Source organism: Miscanthus floridulus, chromosome 6, assembly GCF_019320115.1.
Source record: "Miscanthus floridulus cultivar M001 chromosome 6, ASM1932011v1, whole genome shotgun sequence".
Lineage (NCBI taxonomy): Eukaryota > Viridiplantae > Streptophyta > Magnoliopsida > Poales > Poaceae > Miscanthus > Miscanthus floridulus.
Genome location: NC_089585.1, coordinates 52,471,129 through 52,481,774, shown reverse-complemented (window position 1 = coordinate 52,481,774; position 10,646 = coordinate 52,471,129). Strand labels below are relative to the sequence as shown.

The window sequence follows — 10,646 nt, the reverse complement described above, 5'->3', positions numbered from 1 at the left end:
GCGGGTTCTTCCACAGCCTGGTCTTCTGGGGCACTGGCGTAAGCGCTGCGGGTATTATGCTTGGGTCGTCCCCTTGTCGAAGGCTATGCGGGTGTTCTGGTGGGGGCTGCTCTTTTTCTCGGGATCGTGGGTTTTGCTTGGCCAACACGCGTTGGGCGCCAATTTTGGAAAGTAACGTTTTCCAGCAGGTGATATGGAGAGAGCCTTCGCCCGGTCGGATGCCCCAGGCGAAGGTTAAGAAAGAGGAAGGTGGGTCCTAGCACAATTAGGGTTCCATAAATGCACTCACCAACCAACCCCCAAACAAGCTTCAGCTCTCCTCTTTTATAGGGCGCTATTCACTACTTTTCCTTTTTTACATCTTTGTCCTACAACTGCTATGGTACATTCTCTGAATATCCTCTTGTTAGTGCAGGCAGCCCGGGGCAAACTGGACCTTCCTTTTTTGCACCGCCTTGTCTCCTTGGGCCTGAATTGCTGGCCCAAAGAAAAGCCCATTCCTGGCCCGAGGTCGCCTCCGCGCCATGAACCCTCCAACTATGGTGGAGCTAGCTTCCACCACTGCCTATGGCACTGTGGCCTCCGCCTTCGCCAGACGACCTTCGCTCGTGGTACTGTGGCCTCCGCCTTCACTAGGTGACCTTCGCTCGCCTTCGCCAAGCGATCTTCGCTTGCCTTCGCCAAGCGACCTCCGCCCTCGTCGGGCTTCTCAGGCCTTCGCCTCACACGGCCATCAGGGCGGAGGCCTTCTCATAACATTCCTGCACATCACAAAAAAAAACCGGTTCGTTTGTTAGTCTCCGCTGTCTCCGGACTCTACGGCCTTCACTGCTCATGGTCATTCCCCAACACTACGCTAAGATGATCAATATCCATAGTTTTTGTCCCCTTGCATGTCACTTTTATGCACATTTTGTTGAAACTTTAACCTAAGTTATGGTAGATTAAAAGCCAAACAACATATTTTCATAGGATTTGTTTGTCATACTTCTCCCACAGCACTCATTGTAGTAAAACGCAAAAATTGGATCAAACTAGCTTATTTTAACTACTCTTTTACTTTATTTGTGTAGCTTGAAGCGCTTTTTCAAACAGGGCCCACATCCTGTGACATCATGAATCCAAATTTTGACTGTCATTTTTTTTTCTTATTAGTTGCTACAATTTCTTTTATCTATTTTAAGTTATTGTGCTTAGTGTGCTTTTTATTTAAAACTATCGTTTTATATTCTCCTAAAAAATATACAATGTTTCCTGTATACTATATGTATCTATTTCTGTACAGCATGAGGGAGATTTCCTCAGAAATCAGAATGCATTACATCTTGTCAAAGAATTGCATTCTGCTCGCAGATGCCCTTCCCTACTCACAAACAAAAGGTAGTCGCTTTTCTCCTGTCGTCGTTTGTGTGAACTTCTAAATATCCAATCACACTAACATTTCTGCACCAAATCTTCATGGCTCAAAAGTTGGGACTTGAGCAGAGGCGCCCCATGTTGCCTGGTACAGCACACGCTGCCCTATACTCCTGTAAGGGTCTTCCTCCCTCTTCCTCTTGAGATATGACATTATCTCCTCCACTTCTGATTTGATACGTAAATACACCTCGTTTGCCCTCTTTCTATCTCTGACAAGGTTGTTCATCCCTTTCATTTCAATCGGTTGCCCGAATAGGTAGTAGAATCGACCAGGTACTTTTGGGAGAAGAGCTGGCAAGTACATGTCTTGATTTCCATCCTCCCCTTTTACACTGTCCCTGAAATGAATAATGCATACCAATATGCCATGAATGAACAAGAGTTTAAGATCTACTATCATTTATCTGTCTTTGTTGAGGAGAAAATATCTTGGAATGTTACCTCACTCTCTCGGCTTCTTTGTTGATTGACTCTATCCACTCCCGAAGTCCGGGAATGTTCTTCTGATCGTTGTAATCCAGAACCAACTGCAGAACGAGTGTACAGAGTAAGTGACTAGTTCAATCAGCATGCGGCACAGAAACTTATTAGTTACACGTGTTCTAACGTGACATAAAGCCTGTAGCCGTCATGCATTTTCTTTAACACAATTGAATACTGAAGCAAAACAAGGTCCTGCAAAAGTACTATGAAAGCCATGCTTTCGTTTCTAGCTAATGGTGACAAAGAATTCACTTATACTTCAACAAATGGGTTAACAAATATCTACCTCTAGAACGTCGTCTTCTCCTACACACCCAAAGGGTATGATAGTAACACCAAAGCGCGCAGCCATCCTTACAAATTCTGGTTGGTCTGGCCAAAACAACTTGTATTCTTCACCCTGCAAAATTCAGTAGATAGTTACAGTAGGAAGAAGCAAAAGGTGGTAAAAACTTTGGGGTTCAAGTAGCATTTATTCTTCTCCTTAGTGTGACGAACTAGCTCATTTTAAGTTAGCCTTTAACACATCGGAATTGGAAATCTTTACGATAATAATGCTACAATGATTCAGTCAAGGCTACTAGAGGGTTAAATGGCCAAATTAAGCAAACCTTCCTATGCAGAGCTTCCCGAACACCGCCAGGATAAAGCAGAACAAATTCATTCCTCTCGAATAACCTGTACATATTGATTGGGGTGACCGGTAATCCACCATACATAGAAACAGTATCGAGCCGAGATATCTCCTGGCGCGATGACTCAAATTTTTTTCCAAACAAAAATGGATGAGCCATGCCACGAACAATTGTCTTCTTCTCCCTCAGGAACTCTTCATACAGAGGACTCAACTCAATACCCATGAGCGCATGATAGCCCACAAACAAGACAGGACCTTTATCAGGAACACCAGCAAGCCCGCGAACAATTTTTCCATTCTTCAGGGTAGACATCATGACTGGGCTCAGTGCAAGGTGAAACAGTCTGCAGAAGATTCATTTTTTCGCTTACTTTGTCAGAGAGAGAGATGGAAGTAGAATGCAACTTCAGAATTTTGACACATACTTGTGATCCACATCAAATGTTTGCTTGAATTCACTTAAAGTAGGAGGGAGATAATCGGTTACAAAATCCCTTTGCCTTCCACGGCGATACATGTTCGCTCCTTTTATGACAGATAACAGATTGACACCATCCTCCTGTGCAAGCACAATATAATTTTGAAAAATGAAGGCTAAGAAATACACTACTTTTGCATATATATGTATAATCAGATAGCGAGTTAGGAATAACAGAAGAACTATTAAGAGTGATGCTTTGTACCAAGAGTAGTGTATGACCATTGTCCTTGAAGTATCGAACTCTGCAGTTTTTCAGTGCCTTGAAGAGTCGATCCGCTTCTTCTCCACTAGGTAGAAGGTTGTCCTTACCACTGAATACAGGTATATTATTGATTTGTACTTTGAACCCAAACACGTGGAGACTAAAAGTAGACGGACTACGAAACTATGGAGCATAGATAGCAAATATTATAGCACGGACCTAGCAAGAAGTAGAACTTCGGCTTGCACAGCATGAAGACGAGAATTTGCATAGGCTGCTCCTGCCTTAAGAAGTTTGAGCTTCCACAAAAGAGTATCCCTTGGTATAATATCAGACAATTCCTGTGGTAAAGAAAACAGCATGAAGTCAAAAAATAATGATACAAAATGTTTCCCAAATGAATAAGAAATCCATTATGCAGCCAGATTTGTAACTGATTTCATCATGCAAGGAGAAAGGGCCCAATCTTTAAAATAATAAGTTGAAAGAATGACATATCGAATCTTTTCCTCAAACTTGACATTTCGAAGGCGTTCGATTAAGTTTCTTGGTCTTTTCTTTTGGAAGTGCTTGCTCATCTGGGCTTTGGTTCGACTTGGCGCAATCTCATTTCCAATTTGCTGCGCACGGCATCCACTCGAATCCTTGTGAATGGGCAACCCGGCGAGGAAATTAGACATCAGCGTGGTTTGAGGCAAGGGGATCCTCTGTCTCCCATGCTGTTCATTTTGGTCATGGATGTGTTAAACAGTCTTTTTAGCAAAGCAGGGGAAATGGGGCTGCTGCAACCTCTATCTCGCCATAACCCCAATCAGCGTATTTCACTCTACGCCGATAATGTAGCACTCTTCATCAAGCCTACTGAAGATGAGATGAACCTGACCATGGAAATTCTTGGTAAATTCGGAGAAGCTTCTGGGCTCCACACGAACCTACAGAAAAGTTGTGTTATCCCGATCAGATGTGAGCAGCCGGTTGCAGACAATGTCAACATGATCCTGCCTTGCACAGCAGCACAATTCCCATGCACTTACTTGGGATTGCCAATATCAGATGGGAAGCTTCGAAAATCTGATCTTCTACCATGGATTGACAAAGTTGCAGACAAGCTGCCAGGATGGCAAGCGACCCTCATGAACACAGCTGGACGTATCACTTGGGTACGTTTCGTCCTGTCGGCGATACCTATTTATGTGTTGATTGCTGTTAAGGCGCCGATGTGGTTCATCAAGGCCGTGAACAAACTTCGGCGTGCGTACCTATGGTCAGGTCGCAAGCAAGTAAATGGTGGCAATTGTCTAGTTTCGTGGGAAAAAGTGCAGCGGCCACTTGAGTATGATGGGCTGGGAATTCTCAACCTTGAATATATGAGCTGGGCACTGCAAATAAGGTGGCTGTGGCTTGCAAAGACAGACAAGGAGAGACCTTGGTCAGGCCTAGAAGTGCCGGTCCACCAAAATGCAAAAGCTCTCTTTGCCATTGCTTTACAATCTCATGTTGGCAACAGAAATGACACGTATTTTTGGACAGATAGGTGACTGTTTGGGTGTTCAATTGAGGATCTTGCCCCAAATGTTTGCGCACGGGTACCTCAGAGCCTCAGAGGTTTCGCAACCGTACAGTTGCTGCTGCACTGCATGATCAATAGTGGCCTAGCGACTTACAGGGAGGACTCTCGATGGTCGGTCTCTTTGAGTACTTCCAGCTTTGGGACATTATTCAGGATTTCATGCTCTCTCCAAACGAAGACTCTCATAGTTGGAGGTTTGAAACTTCAGGTGTCTTCACAACAAAATCAGCGTACCAGGCCTTCTTCCATGGATCGATCAACTTTGAGCCTTGGCGCCGAATCTGGAAAACTTGGGCACCACCCAAGTGCAAAGTTTTCCTGTGACTGGCTGTACGGGATAGATGTTGGACAGCGGATCGTTTGGCGAAATGGAACTTGCCCCATCCCAACCAATGCCCACTTTGTGATCAAGCGGACGAAACCATCCAACACCTGCTGATTTCTTGTGTCTTTGTACGCGAATTTTGGTTCTGGGTCCTGTCACCACTTGGTCTCCAACATGGTGTGCCAAGCTTAAACGAGCAGAATTTTGCAGAATGTGGAGAAAGGCAAGTAAGCACACCCCAAAACACAAGAGGAAAGGATTCAATTCACTTGTGGTCATGTGTGCATGGTTGATTTGGAAGCACAGGAATGCCTGCGTCTTTGAGGGTGCCAGTCCCAACATGAATGACCTGTTGCGTGCCTTTGGTGATGAACACCACTTGTGTTGTCTTGCGGGTGCACAGAAGCTTGATGCCTAGGTCCAGCTCTAGCGACAAGGTAAATAGGCAGTTAGAGTGTTGGTCAGGTCTCACCCACAGTGTGTTTTTATCGGTTAGAAAAACTTTGTTTCAGGACCCTCCTACGGCTCAGTCCGGAGTAGGGGGGTATAATTGTACGGGACCGTTTTTTCCTCTCTTAATACAATGATACGCAGCTCTCCTGCGTATTCGAGAAAAAAAGAAAGAAAGAATGACATATTTATTCAATCTTTTACAAAACATGGAGCATTTCTAAAAGCAATGTTCCTCACACTTTTTTGTGAACTGGGGCTTGAATTATAGAAACTGAGTTAAAATGTTTTGCACATTTAAAAAAAAATGGTTCTGCATATTGGTTGTACAAGTGATGACTGATCAGATACATGCTTGGTGCCTTGCAGGTGCTAAAAGCTTTAGAGCCATGCGCTTGATTTAGACTTCCCTGGTGCTGAGGTTTAGTTCATGGTCAGTGTCCTGATTTGGTGTGTAGTGCAATCTTGATCTAGACTAGTAGAGGGACTCGTGTCACTGGCAGTTGGGTCTGATTGCAATTAGACCACCTATCAATATCAATGACACGAGTCCCTCTAACTTAAGTTAAAGGAGACTCATAGTGTGCGTCTCACCATAAATGAAGGGAGGTTTTGTACAGCTTTTTTTTTGCGACTAAGAGGTTTTGTACAGCTCTTCTCTCCTTAATAGAAACATATGCAACTCCCATGCGTGTTTAATGAAAAGAAGAAGAAGACTGGTCCAATAATACTTATGAGCATTAGGGTTATCGTTTCAAAAGTATTGAAACTTGAAGAGTTGTATGTAAGAAAAAAAAAGTGAGATGTATAACTGGGAGGGAAAAGCAGGAACATTGGACAACATACTGAAAGCAAAGGAAGCATTGATGTGAGACTGTCAGACAATTTCTGTAGAGTTTCTGGAGGAGATAGGTTATTTTCAATGCTAACTGCAGCCATCTTCAGTGGGTCACCTGTGGAAACATATCCTCTGAAATAAGAACATATAGATAAGATATATTTTTTCTTTCTACATGGTTACACCTCTAATATATTTCCTACAATGAAAAATGCCTCTCTTTTGCCACTAAATAGATAACAAATATAAAATACATAAAAAATATAAATGCTATTAAATTATACGATTGTTTGTGGAAAAGAAAAATGTTGGATAGCCCAAAAATCCAAGAGTTAATTTTGAATGTCTTCAAAGTTTCAAGTGCTTTCCCTAGTACATTCCTTGCCATATTGTGATTTATCAAAAAGTTTAAGTACTTTAAAAATGACAACATTTTTCCTGGAATCCCCCGTACTGTCTATACTATTTGCATTGATGTGTCTTTAATTTTTTTGAATTGTTCTGAATTCTCTCTTTGTTTACTTGATGAAGAAATAGAGCTGAACCAGGGGTGGCAAGAAAAGAAATGAAACTACATAATAATGCGAAAAAAGAGCCAAAAGGCATTTTGTTGTTGTAGAAGTGGAGATTATTAGAAATTAAAACAATAGCAAAAGTATTGTCAAGAAAAAGAAATTATTGTTTTAGCGCGTGACAAAGGAATAATACTAAAATGAGTTGCAAAAGATAACAATTTCTCTACCAAGAAAATGTGGAGCAACAATTGAATTTAACACTAAGGCCTTGTTTGGATGCATGTGTATCCACTTCAATCCACATGTATTGGAGTGGATTGGAATGGAACATAGTTTAATTCCACTCCAATCCACTTCAACACATGTGGATTAAGATGAATACATGTACATCCAAACAAGGCCTAAATATATTTAAGAAGAAATTATGCATGAACATTTAAGACTAACTTTTCTTATAGGGGAAAAAGGGTGAAAAGAAGACCACGATAAAGATGACCTGGATTCTTGAGTGTTTCATAGTTTCAAAGAAGAGCTAAGAGGAGTTGTACCCATGATAAAGCTGAGAAGATAAGGCACTGTAACATGAAACTCGCTTGGCATTGATTCCAGTAGAGGCAATACTGGCTGCAATGGAGTCTTTGCAAATGATGTAGCTGGTAAATGATAACAGGTTAGTTGGCAACAATATCGGGGGAAACGAGTATATGAATAGAATCTATTCGGATCAAATCACAAACAAAAAATGATCACCTGCCTGGATTTACTAGTATGAGAATCAAATCAATTTGTGGATTACGAGCCGCCACTGCCACTGCCAAGGACCCTCCAAATGAATCTCCGACTAGATATATCGGTCTATCGGGTGATAAACCATGCTCATGCTTGATCGATTTTTCAACAGTTTGTATTAACCCTGTATGAATTTATAGTCACGTGTATTAGAAAAGGGAGGCTTTTGGATTACTCATCCCTCGTCTCCTGAACAACTACACACAGTTCTATTATTCATACTCATAGTTTTGCAAATCTCTACAAGTCACATTTGGATGGTACAAAAATATTATTTTTTTGAAGGAAAAGGCAGGAGCTCTGCCGCTCAATTAAGTATAGAAATGGTACAGAAGATATTAATAAGATATAGTTAAATGTATCTAGAACAGGCATGTCAAACTATTGGAATATAAGTGAATTGTCCACCTCTCCCCATCAGCTTAAACTTTTGGGTTAAACTGATCGGTGCATGCAACTTAATATGATATTAAAGCTAGAGGTCGTCTCCACTGAACTAATGCAGCAACATCATACCTTCAAATGGTGTACGATCATTGACTGGTATATGCAAACACCGAACCTCGAATACTCTGCAGAATTAACAAAGGAGGCAAGAATTAAAAGGGTATGGGTAACTCAGAAAGGTCTATGAGTGACCAAAGAAGCAAGATGGCTGCTAAAGAAGATGGAAACGATAACAGGTATCGTCAAAATTAGTTGGACTTGACGACATCCACTATGTGCCAGAATAATAATATTTACAGTTTGAATAAATTGTAATCGAGTAAAATGCTACATAATTTGTGGTACTGATTATGTAGGGCTCCTAGTAGATGATGTAACGCAAGAGCGAAGACAAAACAAGAAGCAAAAAGAGGCAGACCACTTTTGTCACATGGGTGGCTTTAGCATTATTAGAAAAAAAAAGGTGCAAAAATAGAAGGCATCAACACCTAGTGGACTAGTTAGTTAGTCATCTTGTTCTTTTTCATAGGTCTGTTGACAAAGACTGCAGGGAGCTGGACTAATTAGAAAGAAGGCAGTCTTTTGTGCTCGACTAGGAATAAAATTGGACACTCTTCTACCAGTGAGTAGGTGACAGGGCCCAACCAATACTAGCAGAAGCTTGTATACCACATGTCGAAACAGAAGCAAAGAAAAGCTTTCGTTACTGGTTCAGTAATTTCATTGAAGTTGGCAGGAAGAAAAAGTGAAAAAGTTTTCTTTAAAGAAAAGGGAAATTTATTTATAAGGTTTGCAGAGCAAGGTGACATTATTGTGAATAAGTTTGCTCCAAACTGCCTAATCCTATTATTAGCCAAAAATGGCAATAAAAATCTTAATTAATACTAAAAGAAAGGAGAAGAAAAAAAAGACTCACTTGCCCAAAGGACTTGTGGTGCAGGATGAGTCCCGTGCCGACGCCATCCATTCCTGCAGTGGCCAATAGTGTGTTGTCAATTCGCTGTTGAGCATTAGCACAGAAACAGATGGGAAACCAGAATGATTGATTTCTCCATTTGGCCAGCTACGTTCTTCTGAGACAAGCGTAGGACGGTAGGAGTGATTGATTTGGCCGCACGCACCTGGCAAGAAGAGCAGCAGCGGCGCGTCGTCCACCGCCGGGCGGCCGCACTCGACGGGGGAGAACCAGCGCGGCGGCCCGCCGTCGTCGTCCCTGCACAGCAACTTGGCCGCCGCGAAGTAGTCCTTGACGGTCACCGAGCCGAAGCCGTCGTCGTAGAGGACCTCCAGCCGCCCCCTCTCCTGCTCCTCCTCCTTCACCGCAAGACCCTCGTTATCCTCCTGCACCTTCTCCTTGCTCTCCACCGCGGCCCCTGCCGCTGCCGACTCATTCACTGTCACCGTCACGGCCGCCGACGACGCCTCGAGGGAGCTCGCGCGGAGAGCGAACCGCGCCTGGTGTCGGGCACTACGGCGTCCCGCGCCGACAGCGACCGGGGGACGGTGGAGCGCCGCGACGGGCATGGCTGAGGCTGGGCGGAAAGACGGAAGAAGGCGCTGCTGGGTTCGAGGAGAAACAGAGGATGAAGCAGGGGAAGGGAGTGATGAAGCGGATGGGGCGGGCAGGGCAGTGGACGATTTTGATTAAAATATACAGTTTTTGGTACTGGTTCTCGGCTGGCGGTGAACGTGAATGATTGGGGTTGGCCGAGGGGCACGTAGGTTGCCAAGCGTGACAGACGAGAGGGGGATAGAGAGCCACCATGCCTTAACTTTTTTTTTTATATAATATAGTGCTAGTATTTTTTTTTTTTTGCGCCTAGTGCTAGTATTATTTGTATATGTATATGTAAGGAATGGCTTTTTCTGTTGTTTTATAGATGCCACGTGTATGTCGCGTAGCCAGTGTTTTTTAATTTTGGAGGAGATTTAAATCATGGCAAGGATGGAAATAAATTTGGTTTATGACATCAAAATGAGCCTGAGTGATCTATACATAGGCGATCGTAGCATGCTAAAGTTTAGCAAAATAGACAAAATGTTCAATGCCCTAAAAATTGTTGCATGGCTAGCTTAGACACAAACTAAATTAAAGTGTATCTCAAACTTGCATGTATGCTTCCTAAACCCATCTTCTCCGTCTAATAATAGTTCCAGCCGAGACGCATTAACTAGCTTTGTCGCATCAAAACATGTTCTATACTCAAATTTGAAAGGTTGTCCTGACTTCTTGTAGCATAGTTAACAATACAACTCATTGCTAGTTACATACATATTTACAGTCTATCTGTATGCTTACTAATATAGTGGTTTACCATTAAAATATACTTTATTATAATTATATATGGTCCATTTTCTTCTCTCGTAAGGTTTCTTGAAGCTCATAAATGAGCTGGTTGTAAACTAACGACCCACTTTTCTTCTCTCTCCTACTCTCTCTTGTTCGCCTAGTATAAAGTTAATTTATAGCTCTTTATTATACTTGCTCTA

General features: G+C 42.5%; 1 protein-coding gene across 1 annotated transcript; it reads right to left on the bottom strand.

Moving 5' to 3' along the window:
- Window positions 1–1,202: 1,202 nt before the first annotated feature.
- LOC136456044 (phytyl ester synthase 1, chloroplastic) lies at window positions 1,203–9,868 on the bottom strand. The gene is made up of 13 exons (XM_066455805.1): window positions 9,278–9,868; window positions 9,069–9,125; window positions 8,226–8,279; window positions 7,675–7,833; window positions 7,469–7,573; window positions 6,414–6,520; window positions 3,442–3,563; window positions 3,223–3,331; window positions 2,965–3,098; window positions 2,514–2,883; window positions 2,189–2,302; window positions 1,861–1,946; window positions 1,203–1,757 (listed from the first exon to the last, which is right to left on the bottom strand). The coding sequence occupies exons 1-13, from the start codon at window positions 9,678–9,680 to the stop codon at window positions 1,457–1,459; spliced, it is 2,121 nt and encodes a 706-aa protein (XP_066311902.1). The 5' UTR covers window positions 9,681–9,868; the 3' UTR covers window positions 1,203–1,456.
- Between the last annotated feature and the right edge of the window lie 778 nt (window positions 9,869–10,646).